This window comes from Sorex fumeus, unplaced genomic scaffold, assembly GCF_029834395.1.
Source record: "Sorex fumeus unplaced genomic scaffold, SorFum_2.1 ptg000043l, whole genome shotgun sequence".
Lineage (NCBI taxonomy): Eukaryota > Metazoa > Chordata > Mammalia > Eulipotyphla > Soricidae > Sorex > Sorex fumeus.
Window position 1 is genome coordinate 49,868,689 of NW_026606100.1, and position 16,122 is coordinate 49,884,810.

General features: G+C 53.7%; 1 protein-coding gene across 6 annotated transcripts in view; it reads right to left on the reverse strand.

Annotated features, from left to right (window-relative positions):
* Positions 1–56: 56 nt before the first annotated feature.
* The window catches only part of FGFR2 (fibroblast growth factor receptor 2), a 110,385-nt gene continuing 94,319 nt past the window's right edge, over positions 57–16,122 (reverse strand). For 5 of the 6 annotated variants that reach the window (XM_056120481.1, XM_056120480.1, XM_056120479.1 and 2 more), the window contains 6 exons: positions 15,011–15,201; positions 10,506–10,628; positions 10,033–10,103; positions 7,270–7,407; positions 5,312–5,417; positions 57–1,646 (listed from right to left, as the gene is read on the reverse strand). In XM_056120481.1, the coding sequence (XP_055976456.1) occupies positions 1,482–1,646; positions 5,312–5,417; positions 7,270–7,407; positions 10,033–10,103; positions 10,506–10,628; positions 15,011–15,201 (794 nt within the window). In that variant the 3' untranslated portion in view covers positions 57–1,481. Of the gene's footprint in view, positions 1,736–5,311; positions 5,418–7,269; positions 7,408–10,032; positions 10,104–10,505; positions 10,629–15,010; positions 15,202–16,122 lie in introns of all 6 variants that reach the window. The other variant, XM_056120477.1, reaches the window with a different exon arrangement.

Sequence of the window (16,122 nt, forward strand, 5' to 3'; positions counted from 1 at the left end):
CCCAGGACCACACCCACCCGCCCAAACACCGGAAACCATTTGGGAAGACAAGAGGATTAGAAAAATAAGCTGAGTGACATTTATTTTGTCTTGTTAACATTAATATCTGTAGAAACATTTTTTTTATTGTCAGTATAAAAATTAACAGGTTTTATTAAATACTTTCTCCAATTATATAACAGGTCAAATCAGTGTGGTCTGCACCCATGTTCACGGCCACAGCCGTGATGAGGGCGTTTCCCCAGCAGCCCCTCGAGGCTTTCAGATGGAAGGAACGTGAGATCCTGGCAGCATTAGACGGAAGCGATCCCTTAAAGAGATGGACTGGCCGCGCACCCCCACGACCCCCAGCCACCAGCAGAGCGGCTCTGGGTTGCAGGGTAAGACAAGAGTATGCAAAAAAGCTTGTGTGACGTCAGCTGATCCGGAAGCCACTCTCCAAACCCATGGGCGACAGGCCTCTCTGATGAAGTCGCCGTCGGGGCAGAAGGCCAGCTGCCCAGAGAGTGCATGCCACCAGGCTAAGTCCATCCCAGGAGGACTGAACCATCTTTTGAAGAGAATGCAGGCCGCCACTTCCTTGGCAAATCCTGCCCCGACCAAACACCTTCCGCGCGGGTAACTTCCCGCCACACCGCTGCTGTGGTTCCAGAGACCTCCGCTGACAGCAGAACTTCAACACAAATAAATCCCACCTTCTTCCCCACCCCCCACGAGTCAGATCCTTGTAGATATTTCTCTTTTCCAGGTTAGAGAACTAGTTAAGTGTGAATAGTAGCTTAACCAGTCCCGATACATTGCCTGCATAGAAATGTCACTTAAATTACAAAAACCAATAAATGATTAAGTGTTTTGTATATTACCAATTCATTAATAAATTAATGTTATACCATTTTTTTCCCTGAAAGCAAAGTATGTTTCCACCTCTGTCGGGTGAAAATTAAGAAATTCTGTGTAAGAACAACAGTATTTAGCAAATAGTTATTTAAAAAAAAAAAAAGAGTCCAATTTTTTTTAGGTGCCTCGGGACAGCCATTTAAAATCAATACAAAAAATAATTCCTTGTAAATATATAATATATATTTATACATAATTTGAATATATATACATACATCCAGCACCTATATACTGCCATTGTGCTCAGTAAGTGTGTACTGACATATATTTTCTCCAATTCTTACAAAATTCACAAAGAAGGCAGAACCGTAAGTTTGCCTTGAGTCCAGCCGGCCCACGGCCCGCCCCCACGGCGGGTCCCAGGCAGGTGGGGGCCCCCCGCAGACCGCTGCCCCCAAAACATTCCTCTCCTGGCGAAGGTGATAAATCTCTCTGTGGAGAAACTCTTTACACGTGTGCCGATTATTTTCCAATTATTTACTCCTCTGATCCATATATACATGTGGAGACTAGACTCCACAGCCGTGCTGGCAGCCCTGCTCAGGGTCCTGGGCCGTCCCCCGGGGGGACAAGACGTAGGCCCCTCAGGTTTTCACACTGCCGTTTATGTGTGGGAACCGAGGCAGGCACGGTTCGTAAGGCATGGGGTCCGGAGAGAAAACAGAATCATCACCCGAAGAGCAAGAACTCCTTGTGTCGGGGTAAGTTGGTGAGTACTGTTCAAGAGGCTGAGTGAGGTCCAAGTATTCCTAAAAGAAGGGAAGAGAGACGTTTTATTTCATCGCGGGTCAGGACAAGGTGAATACGGTTCGAGAGGCTGAGTGAGGTCCAAGTAGTCCTGAAAGAAGGGAAGAGAGACGTTTATTTCAAACGCAGTCTCCTAAACGCCTGGTGGAGACGGGGCACGGGGAGGGGGCACCCCTGGAAGGTTAGAAGCCCACCCTGGCTCCATCCAAGCACCATCCCCTAATGAGATGTACTTCCTCAGTTTTTTTTTTAGAACCATGGAGACTAAACCCTTGACAAGTCCACAGTGCTAGATGGTAGATGGTCAGCTTGGTCCATCCAGCAGGCCGATGACCCAAGGTCTACTTCACTTGCTTGGAACTCTCCCGAGCGCAACCCCCATCCCAGAGCGTGTGAACCCCCGGGGGAGCCCCAATGCAATGAAAAACTAGCTTGGGAACCCCTCAGAAGAGCTGAGACCACGAATATTTATTTTAAGAATTACATTTTCCTATTGTCGTTTCTAGGCTAATTTCAAGGGAGCGTGTCTTCGTTCGGCGGGTAATTTCCCAGATGTCATTCATTACTCTCAGAAGCTCTCAGAGTTGAGAATGTAAATAGGTTCAAAACCGTCTTGGACATATGCAGGCATGTTTCATCCGAAGTGAATCGGTAAAGAGGTTTGTTTGGAAAACAGAGGTGAAGTTTCAAGGTTCGTACCTTTGAAATTCCAAAAGGACTGTGCCCTCAAGCATTCCGGGGGGCTTGGCTGGGGAGGAAGGGGGCGGAGGGGAGGCCCTGACTCACATTTCTCCCAGCTGTTCCTGTCCCTGAGCACCACTGGGTCTGACCCAGAGTTCCCCCTCCTTCCCCCCGTCAAAGAAAAATAAATAAAATACAGAATGCCTTTGCGACATTGATTTTATGTTCACATTTTGAGCCTCCCAAGCAGTGTGCAGTGGTCTCAAATAGGCATCCAGGATACTCCGGTTCAATGCCAGGTCTGAGTATGTGGTGCCGTTTGGACCCTACAGTGCTCAGGGGTCTCCCAGGCTATATCCGGTGATGCTCAGTGGACCAGGTACCACCAGGGATGGAACTGAGGTCGGGCACAGACCCCTACGCTATCTGCCATCCATGTTTTATAATACATTTAACTGGATGGAAGCCGGAGTGTGTGTGTGTGTGGGGGGGGGGGGGGATTGTCCAGCAACTGAACAATTGAAAGAATTGTTTAATGGCATTAAACATATCAAAAATTATAGGAAATTCACACTCAGGGTCTGCCCCACTTTATCCAGAGAGCAAACACATTCATTTCCAGGCCATGTGGCCGCCTCCTTGTTCCAGGTGGTGACAGATGCAGCAGTCATTAGACAGGACATATTTACTGGGTCTCTCCAGGAAAGGTCTGCAGTGCTAGGACACAGTTCCTGAGGGTCTCTTTGTCTCTGTGGGCCAGCCCCAGAAGCCCCCCCGCCATCCCTCTTACACAGGGGGCAGAAAACACAGCCTGCCTCGGGCTTATCGGAAGGGAAGCCACAGCATCTTGGCAACTGTACATTTTAAAAGACCAAAAAGAAAGAAAAAGCAAAACCACCGAACCCCATTATCATTCACCACTGGGGTTGGCAAGGGAGAGAGACCCAGGCCCGGCACAGGGGGATGTGTCCATTCCAGCAGCATCGAGTGCAGGACTGGGAACCACTACACCCGCCACATCAAAAGAGAACTTTCTGCTTACAATGATAAAAATGAAATTTTGTCCTAAATGGGACCACTTTCCTCCAGCATCTGGTAATGATTTCCAGAAGGAAAGAAACTTCGATTTTTCGATCTGTGTTAGACAACACGGCCTTCTTCTTCCCTCCAAGCCAAGGGTTCCAGACACAAAGCCCACTCGGGCCAGCCCATGGGACAGGCCAACAGACGGGCAGGGCACAGTGGGCACCCGAGGAGGGTGGCCGCCTGTGGCTCAATGAAGCCCCCGGTGTTCAGATCTGATAGGAACAGCCCCAAGACCCGGGGATGTCAGCGGATTTTGAGCAGAGGGTTAAAAGGAACTGAGGCTAGAAACAACAGTTTTGGCAGGAGAAGAAAGTTGTTGTTTTTTCCTTTCCCTTGAACTGGTCCTTTTTAACTTCTGAAGGCCGGGCAGCTGCATTCATTTAAATGCAATCTCGGCCGTTATCAGCACAGACACAGAGAATGTCCGCGGCTGAAGGCTTCTCATCACATTTGAGTATTTATGAAAAAACAAAATCATTCTAAAGCTATTAAGTGGATGATTTAAAAAAAGAAATGTATTCTTTTCCTTCCAAGGCCTTCGGATGACTCTAACCTCCTGGGTCACAGTGGAGTCAGGTAGGGGGGTCCTTCCTCTCTCCTGGGGGAGGGGCTAATTCTGCCACCTTCTTTCCTGCCTCCCACTCACCCGGTAGCCACTGCCCCTGGCGGGCTGCTCTGGCCCTGATGAGTGTCCAGGCCTTCGGTTTCGATCACACCCCCCACTTCCCAGACACAGAAATGGCTGGGTATGCACTAAACTCAGACGGAATGTGAGAGGGTGCTTGGGGGGGGGGGGGGCCAGGATTAGACCTATCTTACAGAAAATGAGTATTTTAATGAAAGGTACAAGTTCTCTCTAAAAAAATCCCCACAGAGCCACTTGTGGGAAAGAGGTTTTTTGGTGGGGAGTTGAATGCAGGCAAAGCAGAGTGAGAGTGCCGAGACCAAGGATATGGGAGAAGCACTTCTCCTTCTGGCTGTGGTGCCTCACACGTGTCAGACAAGCACACTAGGGCTGTGCCACCCCCGGCCGTCAGAAACGCTCATGTGACTTGGATGCATTTGTTTCTCATTTCAGAAGTCTGATTTCTGAAATTTCGCCCCAACTGCCTCATCTCTACTATGGTAATCTATGAGTATGTACACACAAACACACACACACACACATACACACACATACACACTCACACACACACTCACATTCATTCACACACACTCACTATCACATACTCACACACACTCACACACACACTCACACACTCCCACATACACACTCACATACACACATACACACATGCTCACACACTCCCACATACATACACTCACACACACACACTCACACACTCCCACATACACACTCACATACACACATACACACATGCTCACACACTCCCACATACATACACTCACACACATACACACTCACACATACACACTCACATTGACTCACACACACTCACTCTCACTATCACATTCACACACACATACTCACACACTCACACTCACACACACACTCACACACTCACACACGAGCCCTGCTGTGACTGGGAAGCACCAGCAGGACTGTGCCACGTGACCGAGAAGCAGGGGACTTGAGGGGTGTCACTGCCTCTCATCCCAGCAACTTCCATGACCAACCAGGACACATACCCAACGGCCCCCACCAGCCCCACCCTGGAGTCAGAACCTTCCCCATCTCCCCCTGCTCCCCATGCCCACCCTGGGCCCACCCCTCTAAGGAGACAGTCATGGCCTGCTGGATTCAGGGGTCAGAACTCACAGGCTCTGAGAAAGACCAGGACCGGGCCCGGGCAGACGAGCACGAGGCAGCAGGCCCCACGCGGGAGGGGACGGTGCAGGAGAGGCCACGCGGCCCTCTGAGGGGGGAGCAGCCGCTTACCTCGTTGGTGGTGAGGGTGAGGATGCGGTCCAGGTCCTCCACCAACTGCTTAAACGTGGGTCTCTGTGAGGGCACCGCGTGCCAGCAGTCCCTCATCATCATGTACCTGGAAACACGTGGATCTGTGAGGTCAGGCGCCTGCCCACCGGCCTTGTTTGGTTTTTCAATTTTTGTTTAAGGGGCTGGAGCGATAGCACAGCGGGTAGGGCGTTTGCCTTGCACGCGGCCGATTTGGCCGGCCTGGTTCGATTCCTCTGCCCCTCTCGGAGAGCCAGGCAAGCTACCGAGAGTATCTCGCCCGCATCGCAACGCCTGGCAAGCTCCCCATGACGTATTCGATATGCCAAACACGGTAACAACAAGTCTCACAATGGAGACATTACTGGGCCCGCTCGAGCAAATCAGTGAACAATGGGAGGACCATGCTACAGTGCATTTTGTTTAAGATTTTGGGGACCACACCCAGTGGGACTCGGCAGCTAGTCCTGTCTGCACAGGGCTCACTTCCAGCTGGTGCTAGGGGACGACATATGGTTCTGAGGACACAATTCGGGCCGGTCACCTGCAGAGCCAGCGATTGGCCTGTAACCTATGTCTCCAGCCCTCGCAAGGCCCTTCGAATGAGTCACTGAAAGACATTCCCCAGAATGAAGATGTCTGAAAACTTTTCCGAGCAACAAAATTCAGAGCTGGGCACTCACAACCCCCGCAGCCACCCTGAAGGCACTAATTCACAAAATTCATCCTTTTATCCAAATCTAAGAGGGAGGATTCAGTGCCATGGCCCACACAGCTGACTTCCGGGCAGGATGGGGGGGGGGGGGGACAGAGGCTGATCCCAACCAACCTTATCACACAATTAGGGCACCTTGGGGAGTTAGGAAGTGGTGGGGTTACGGTAAGGGGGGGGGACAGGCTTCCTTCCCCCCCCTCCACACCCCTGCCTAGCCCGAAGCAGCTCCTTTTGTTTTTTAATCTGCCTGACACTTCGAGTTTTGTTTAAAAGATCCAAGTGGACAAAGGTTCCTCAGTTTTCAATAATGAAGTTAGAAAACCACAACTTTCAGGCACGGTTTTCATGTATTAATCTGCCATCACCGGGCCGAACACTCACTTCCTGATTAACTCTTGGAGAGGCCCGGGTGTCCCGGGCCTTATCTTGATTATGGGTTTCGAAGGCCCCCTCGGTATTGGGAAAAACTACGGGGATGACAGGCACACAATAAATGCCTTTATGGCCGAGTGGGAGACAAGCCATTCATCAGGGCACAAGAGCGTTCCCGGGACTGCCAGTGAAACCCCGGCCACTTCCTCTGTTGTGAGGGCGGGAGGAAAGCACTAATTTCACCCCCAAAACACAGGCCCCAAAGAGCCCGAAGCCATGGCAGGCAGTGGACACTTTTCCTAGACGCCTCTAGTCCTGTGTAAGTGTTGGCTGCAGCCTGACCTGGCCTCCACTGGGGGCAGAGCAGAGGGAACCCCACCCAGTGTCTGCTCGAAGGCTGCATATGTGGTGTCCACACACACACACTGACTTCAGGACCCACGCCTGAGGGGAGGCTGGTCCATCTTTGGTCACTCTGAAGAGGGACAGTGGTCAGACCCCAACATGGTCCCCTTACCCCCGACCCCGGTTCTGGGTGAATCACCAGTTTCGGGGCTCTAAGGGCTGGAGACAGGCTGTGCATGCAGGACCCCAGGGGTAGGTGGGGGGGGGGGGGGGTCATTCTACTCCTTCTCTAGTCCCAGAACAATGCTCTCTGCTGGGGACAGAAACGGCTACGGCTGGAACGATCTCAGCTCTGGGCTGGAGTCGGAGAGCTGCAGAATTCTCCTTCTTAGAGAAGGCTCCAAAACCCGGAAGCCCCAGAAAACCAAACTAAGCCAGAGGGGTGGGTGTCCATCATGGGGTGGGGGGTGGGAGGCTGGGCACAGCCAAGGGGCCTGGGGCCGCTTACAGTTCATTGGTGCAGTTGGCAGGCTTGTCCATCCTGTGCCCTTCCTTGAGCAGCTTAAACAGTTCCTCCACGGGGATGCCGGGGTAGGGCGAACCCCCCAGAGTGAAGATCTCCCACATCAACACCCCGAAGGACCAGCTGTGGGAAGGGAGAAAACAAAGCGTCACTCGGCCCCGACTCACAACACCCAGACCCTGCCAGGGCAGAAAAGAATCCCCCCTTCCTCCATGTTTCTTAGGTTCAAAGACCTGTGATCTGACCCCTCCTGGCCTCCTGCCCCCACGGGGTGTCCCTGCGGAAATGTCCATGCACGAACGAGAGGCTGAGTGAGTACTGTGGTCCTGTTCTGCCTGGGTGGCAATTGGACTGTTGGGCAAATTCGGCTACTCCTCGCCAGAGTACCCAGTCAGCAGCGCCCAGTCACGGCCCCCAAGTCACCTGCTTCCCACGCTCCTGTTCCTCTCTTGCTTCAGCCCATGTGCCCGAGCCCAGGGCCCGGACTGACCCGGCAGCTGGCAGGACCAGGCCTGGGCACTCCTTCCCCCACTGCCCTGGGTGGTGCTTCCTGAGGCTGCTCACCAGACTCGTGACTCCTAGAATAATCCAGTGAGCTCCTCACTTCTCCCTGTCACCTCCAGGGAGCCAGACACACACCCCCAACCGGCTCCGTGGAGGCGAGTTTCAGAACAGAAACTGCCTCCAGTTTAGTGTCAATGCAGCAGCACAATCAGAGAAGTTTGCCTGGTGCATAATTAGGCAGGAAAGCCGGGAAAGGACTTAGGTGGCGAGTGGAGGCCCAGCATGTGTGAGGCCCCGGGATTGGATCCAGGAGGTGGGCTTCTCCTTGAAGACTAGATTGTACCCCCAGGGCTGGCACTGGGCCCTTTTCCTTCCTCTAAGTTCCCACTTCCTGTCACCCTTAGCTCTGGGAAACTGCCTCCGAGCTGAACGGAGGCTGGTGTGCCCCTGACTGCCTCTCACTCAGCCTGGGCAAGGAGGATGACCCACCAGCACTGTAAGAAAACAGTGTTTTTCAGGCTCGTGGCAAAGCAACGCCCTCGGTCTGAGCCCAGCACTACAGAAAAATTACAGGGGAAGCGGGTCTGTCCCTCCTTCCTTTCCTTCCAGAAAGGGGAACAACTGTGATCAGGTGGATTCACTGAGTCTAGAAACCTGCCCCCGCCACGTGTACACACATGGCTCAACTGATCCTTATGTACTGAATGACTTTGGTTTGGGGGCCACACCTGGCAGTGCTCAGAGCTCACTCCTGGCTCTAAGCTCAGGAATCATTCATGGTGGGCTCTCGGGCCCTATGTGGTGCTGGGGATTGAGCCCAGGTTGGTCACTTGCAAGGCCAGTAGTGCCCTACCCACTGTAATATGACTCCACCCCAGCAACTGATTATTTGGGGGGAAAAATCCTGGACTCAAGAACCTACCCTCCATCCATGCACACACAAAATGGTTCAACTGACCATTTTTATTTTTTATTTAATTATTTATTTACTTTTTGGGCTGGAGCGATAGCACAGCGGTAGGGCGTTCGCCTTACAAGCGGCCAACATGGCCGACGCGAGTTCGATTTCTCTGCCCCTCTCAGAGAGCCCGGCAAGCTACCGAAGAGTATTCGATATGCCAAACACAGTAACTACAAAGTCTCCAATGGAGACGTTACTGGGCCCGCTTGAGCAAATCGACGATCAACGGGAGGGCCTTTACCTTTACCTTTATTTACTTTTTGCTTTTTGGGTCATACCCGGCAATGCACAGGGGTTATTCCTGGCTCTGCGCTCAGGAATTACCCCTGGCGGTGCTCAGGGGACCATATGGGATGCTGGGAATCGAACCCGGGTTGGCCGCATGCAAGGCAAACGCCCTACCCGCTGTGCTATTGCTCCAGCCCCTCAACTGACCATTTTTAACTGCTGATTTGGAAATAACCCTGGACGCAGGAGAGCGCTGCTCCATCTCTTCCACCCGGCATCCACCCAGGGATACCTTCCAATCCAGGCTCCACATCTACCACATCTCTGGGTTCCTGACCCCAAGGGAGTGCATCATTGTTTTACAGCATCAAAACAACTATCTGACACATAACTCTCACTCCCCTGCCTTGCCAGGATGCAAAGACAAGAAAAGCCAGAAGCCTGACCAAGAGTCAACAGAGGGCACTGGGGGCTGGAGCCATAGCACAGCAGGTAGGGCGTTTGCCTTGCATGCAGCTGACCCGAGTTTGATTCCCAGAATCCCATAGGGTCCCCTGAGCACCGCCAGGAGTGGTTCCTGAGTACAAGAACCAGGGGTGACTCCTGTGCATCGCCAGGTGTGACCCAAAAAGCAGACGAAAACAGAGGGCATGGGGCTTGTGTGCATGTGTGTGTGTTGGGGGGGGGGGGGGGGCGCGCAAGGATGGCTGTGTGCCCCCATGTTCCATTCACCTTGGCTCTGATAAACCAGCCCCAGGGGGGGACTGAACATACGCCCACCCCTCAGGATTCCTTCAAGGGGCCCAGAGGAACAGGTCACACGGGCATGAATAAGTTGGAGGGGGTGCTTTCCTCTGGGCCACCACCCCCCAGTCTTGAGCCGAGAAGACCCCAACAGAGCACTGGAACCCTCACAGATGCCCTCAGGCTGCTCTTCAGAAGGCTGATGCCTGTCCCCTCTGATCTGTCATGCTGCTGACACAGAGGAAGGCAATGTCTCCACACTGTGTAACCCAACCAATAGAGAGAGCAGCCCAGGGAAAGAAGTCACTTACACATCACTCTGGTGGGTGTAGACTCGGTCAAAGAGTGCCTCCGGGGCCATCCACTTGACCGGAAGTCGCCCCTGCAAGTGGAAGAAATGCAAAAGCCAAACTGTGAGAACCACTTGGCTCTGACAGGCGTATGCTAGACAGCCAGTGGGCCTAGGCCAGCCCCCAGTGACCCACGCACAGACACACTGACCAAAGCCTGGGCAAAAGTGATATAAACCCAAAGTTTCCAAGTTCCAGTTCCTGTGAGGGACGCTCTGGATGGACACCACCATGGACAGGATGCTATATCCGGACCAGGAGCCTCCAACCCAGAAACAGCTCAGAGAGAGCCGACGTGAGAATAAGGCAGAACAGCAGAAAGGAAGAGCAGAGAATGAACCCTGTGACCACAGCCACCGCAAGGACCTCACGTCGTCTTCCATCTAGAATGTTCCCTGTGCCCCTCCCGTCCCCCATAACTGCCAGCAACTCACATTGGTGGTCTTCTTGTAATAATCGATATTGTTTATGTCTCTGGCCAGCCCGAAGTCGGCTATTTTCATCACATTGTTTTCTGTGACCAAAACATTCCTGGCTGCTAAATCTCGATGGATACACTGAAAAGGGAGAAAAACATCTTTCAAAAGGCTTGGAGGAGAACAGACGACTGGAGAATGAAACTATGGCACATCAACACAATGGAATACTACGCAGCCACCAGGAAAAAACAAGTCATGAAATCTGCTTATAAATGGATGGACAAGGAGAGTATCATACTGAGTGAAGTGATTCAGAAGGAGAGGGACAGACATAGAATGACTGCACTCATTTGTGGGATCACTGTCACTGTCCTCCCGTTGTTCATCGACTTGCTCCAGCGGGTCCAGTAACATCTTCATTGTGACAATTGTTACTGTGTTTGGCATATTGAATATGTCACGGATAGCTTGCCAGGCATTGCCGTGTGGGCGAGATACTCTCGGTAGCTTGCCGGGCTCTCTGAGAGGGGCAGAGGAATTGAACTCGGGTCGGCCATGGTGGCCGTTTGCAAGGCAAACACCCTACCCGCTGTGCTATAGCTCCAGCCCAATTTGTGGGATATAAAGAGGAAAACATAAAACACAGTATGGGACTAATATCCAAGGGCAGTAGGAAGAGGGCCAGAGGAGAGGTCCACTGTTGGAAGTTTGCCACAAGGAGAAGAGGGCAATTAGGATACAGAAGGGACCACTATGACAGTGACAGTTGGAAATCACCACTCTGGACAAGAATTAAGGGCTGAGAGTAGGTAAAGGGACAAACAGGATAACCATCTTTTGGTACCTGTATTGCAAACCATTATGCCCAGAAGGAAAGTTTTCAGGGATGGAGGTGTGGGGAGGGGGGAGGGGGGGAAGAGAGAGAGAAAGGGAGAGAGAGAGAGAGAGGAGATAGAGGAGAGAGAAGAAAAGTGCAAAGTTGGGGCAAGGGATGGAGAATGGGGTGGTGGCAGTAAGGAAACTGGGGACATCGGTGGTGGGACATGTACACTGGTGAAGGAATGGGGATTGGAACATTGTATGACTGAAACCCAATAACGAACAACTTTGTTGTTTGCTTGTTTTTTGCTTTTTTTGGGCCACACCCAGTGATGCTCAGGGGTTACTCCTGGTTCTGCACTCAGGAATTACTCCTGGTGGTGCTTGGGGGGCCATATGGGATGCCAGGGATTGAACCCGCAAACCGGGTTGGCTGTGTGCAAAGCAATCTCCCTAGCCACTCGACTATCTCTCTGACCCCACAATAAACAACTTTGTAACTGTGTATCTCACAGTGATTCAACTAAAAAAAATTTTTTTTAAAAAACCTAGGTTATATCTATACATATATTTTTTAAAAGGCCCGAAGGGCTGGAAATAGAGCATGCACTTCGACCAACAGACATAAAGTAGGTCTTGATTCAAAACTGGGATTTGTTTTCAAACAGTGAGGACAGACAAACTACCGCCCTCCCTTCTTGCTGTGGGGAACGATGGACCAAGCATTCTGCCTCCCACTCCCTGCTCCCTCCGTAAGCACCCCTTTCCAGGCTGGCTCTCCTGGAGGGAGTGGACTTCTCGCTGCCCACCCCCTCAGGCTGTCCTCCAGCTCTGCTCTCGGCTCTGCTAGATGCTCTCATCCCAGATCAGCTCCGAAAGCTGCCCCCACCCCACCGTGGACCCCCTTGGTCTCCTCTCCGTCCTCCTCCTCTTCCTCCTAGACATTCGGCTGTCATTGTCACTGTCCTCCCGTTGTTCATCGATTTGCTCGAGCGGGCCCAGTAACACGGTGAGACTTGTTACTGTGTTTGGCATATCCAATATGTCACGGGGAGTTTGCCAGGCTTTGCCGTGTGGGAGAGATACTCTTGGTAGCTTGCCGGGCTCTCCGAGAAGGGTGGAGGAATCGAACCTGGGTCGGCCATGTTGGCTGCATGCAAGGCAACCACCTTTACCTGCTGTCCATCGGTCCAGCCCAACCCTCGGCTACTCTCCTTATTCTGCCCCTCAAGCAGAGAGCTGGCTGTCATATTACAGAGGCCAGCAGTCCTGGTGGCTTTACAGCTCAGGATACAGGAAGGCCCCATATCTAGTCCCTCCCCGCTCCCCAGGACCCCTCGTTCTTTGCAGCTAGGAGGCACTGCCCGATAGAGGTCCCCTGGGCTCCCACTCAACCTGCCAACTCCCCTGATTCTAAAGCTGGATTCTTCTCTCTCCAGGAGCCATGTCCAGTGGTGCTCAGGGGTGTGGGGGGCCACCAACACTCACCGGGCCGTGCTCCCCCACACCAAGATCCTGGTCAGCTCTGCCCCCGCTGCCTACTTCCTCTCCTTCCATCAGACTAAGCTCTCTGTTCCCATCACGGCTGCCCCACCGAGCCCAGGACCACACACGGGGCCACGGCTGAGTGGGCCTCCCCCACCGGAACTCAGCCCTGGCAGCATCGTTCACGCTTCCTGCAGAGCCCTGCTCCGGGTAACATTCCAGATTTTCTCCTCTGATGACAACGGTCCCCACAGAGCACAGCCAACCTTGCTGTACCGGCACTAAGCTCCAAAACCCCGGGCCCTGGGGACTCTCACCCTCACCCTCAGAAAGTTCTAGACAGGTTCAATTTCCCCTTCCTACTAAAGTGCCCCTGGAAGAGTCTGGAACAGAGAGCAGAGGCCGGGAGTGGGCTGACGCGCCCAACTGGAAGCAGGACACTGAGCAAGGGGCAGCCGGGCTCTTGCTAGCACACGGGGTACCCCTGCAAGGTCCGGGGCAGGCCCGACCCGGGGCACCCGTGACTTGGGTGGTCCCCATTTTACACACAGGACCGGGGGCTGGCGTTGCACACATGCGTCCACCCCCCACACACTCTCCCCAGCGCGGGACCTGGCACTTTCTTCCTGAGCACCCCTGGCCTCTCCCTTCCAGGCATCTGCCTGGCTCTGGCCGAGGAGGAAACAGCTTGGCCACTGTGTGCGCAGGAAAGTGGAGGGGCCACCATGCCTCGGGGGGCACTTTGGTTCTCTGCCTCTGGAAGCCGGTCCCTGATCAGCTCACTGCAGCCTGCCGGGCTGGCGCCCCTTCCCCGCCGTCGGCTGCAGGAGAGCATGGTTCTCCCTCTGCCACTCGCCTCCTTCTCTCTCCTCCCTCACATGCTCCTCGCCGCCCCCTCCCGCCTCACCTTCTCTCCCGCCGTCCTGCCCTGAGCTTCTGAAGTCTGCCTGCGTCACTTGCCCACATCGAAGAGTCTCATCAAAGTGGAAACATCAAGGGGTTCCCAGCGTATGATTCAGGCTTCTAGAATCCTCTTCTCGGCTTCTCCTCCCTCCGCCCCTCACCCTCACTGGGGTCACTGTCAGGTCTGTGGGGCCGGTCTGAGCAAAGGTGCTCCTGTCCAGTGCCAGTCTTCCTCCCTAGCCATCCACTTCCTCCCTATTGCCTCTCTAAGCACCCACCTTCCTCCCTCGCCATCCACTTCCGCTCTAACCATCTATTTCCTAACCATTCACTCCCTCTCTAACCACCCACCAACCTCCCTAACCATCCACTTCCTTTCTAATCACCCACCTTCCTCCCTAACCAGGCCTAGAATCTACCCAGAAGGGCCCTGGCAGCAAAGCTGATCCAAGAAAGGCCAACTTGGGGTGCCACTGAAAAGACAAAACCACATCTCGTGGGTGGGTGCTCTGGCTCGGTGCCATGTGGTCCCCTAGGCCCTGGGACTTTTAGTGGTAGTCGGTAGGGGAGATGCTGGGGGATTCTCAGGTGGCATCAACTTTCAGTATAGGCAAGAAGGAAGACCCTGTCCTGGGCAGCGCGTTGGTGGCCCCAGAGATCAGGCTCAGAAAGGGCATCCAGGTTTTGCTGAGGCCCCAGGCCACCGGGCACCTGCCTAACCGCTTTCTGAATAGCTCAGATGTTTCACGTTCCAGGGCTGGAGGCACGCCTGGAATGCGGGCGAGTCACCTCAGGGGACCTGGACAACTTACAACCGCAGAGGGTCATTCCACGAGGGAGACACAACGTGCCCAGATAATGTCCTGAACTCAGTGCTGCAAAAAAATTACACCCCCAGGCACCGTCTCTGCTGCCAGGGCATTTCATGCCATTTCAGAAGTGCCCACACAACACCCCACATCAAGGTCCCCGGAGCCAATAACCACAGGCAAGCACAGCACCGACCCCTCCCCTCCCTCCCTCCCCCCCCCCCAAAAAAAATTTCCATTATCAGGAGGAGGACGCACTCTAGGCCAGCTGCTCCCTCTGGGAGCAGAGCGCCCTGTTCCCACGCATCGCTCCAGGCGTGTCTGGCTGCTCCGGCTTTTAAAGGGTTCATTAAACCCCAAGGGAAACCGCGCGCTAAATACTTTCCAGGTTGCACAGGACAGGCACGGGCTTGAGAGAGCAGAGGTGTCCCTCCAGCTGCCTTCTTTCTGCAAAGCCATTTTTAACCGGCCTCCACCCCACCGAGGAGCGTGCGAAGGACTCACTTTTTGGGAGGCCAAGTACTCCATGCCTCTGGCCAGCTGGTAGGTGCAGGACACCAAGTCCTTGAAGGTCATCTGCTCCTCGGGGACGCGGTTGATGTCGTAGGAATACTCCATCCCGGGCGGCCGCCGGGCCCGCAGGTACTCACGCAGGTTGCCCTTGGAGGCATACTCTACGATCACGTACAACGGCCCTGCGGACGGACACAGGCGGGCACATCTGAGCCGGCAAGGCCAGCACCCACTCTCGGCGCTGGCTGCCGGCAGTTACAACCTGGTGCTTAGAAACCAACCGAGGGGGCTGGAGCGATAGCACAGCAGGTAGGGCGTTTGCCTTGTATGCGGCCAACCCAAGTTCGATTCCCAGCATCCCATATGGTCCCCCGAGCACCGCCAGGGGTAATTCTTGAGTGCAGAGCCAGGAGTAACCCCTGTGCATCGCCGGGTGTGACCCAAAAAGCAAAAAAAGAAACCAACCGAGACACAGCAGAGGTCCTTCCTGCCTCTGGCCACAGAGCCAATCTGCACAACAGCAGCCACAGAAAAAAAGCTTCTTTCGGGCCACAGGTATAAGACACTCACCTTGTAGGCAGCCAATAATCCCCGGCATCCCAGAGGGTCACCTGGGCACCAACAGGAGTAAATCCTGAGTGCAGAGCCAGGAGTAAGCTCTGAATACCGCTTGGGCATGGCCCCAAAACAAAAACAAAACAAAACAAAACAAAAAAAAAACAGCCTCTTTCCATTCATTCTAATGATCTTACATCTGCCTTGCCATCACCATCCCATGATCACGTGATCCCAAACGGGCTGCCTGAGAATAAGGGCATAATCGAAACCTTCTCTTGCCCGTCTTCCCCACCAGATGACCTGATGGGACCAAAATCAGCTGAGAAGAAAGAATCCAGAGATTTCTTCCCCGTGTTCTAGCCTATGACGAGCTCCTGCCCCCTTCGGCCACTTTCAGGGCTGGACCACGGTGAGCAGCACCCAGTGGATGCTTTTAGTGTCAGTTCCTCTCCCAGGCACTGCAGGGCACAGAGCAGAGGCTGGCACAGGCCAGCTCCCAGGCTTGACCCTGCCCACACCACTGTCCAGCCGTCACAGGCTCTAGT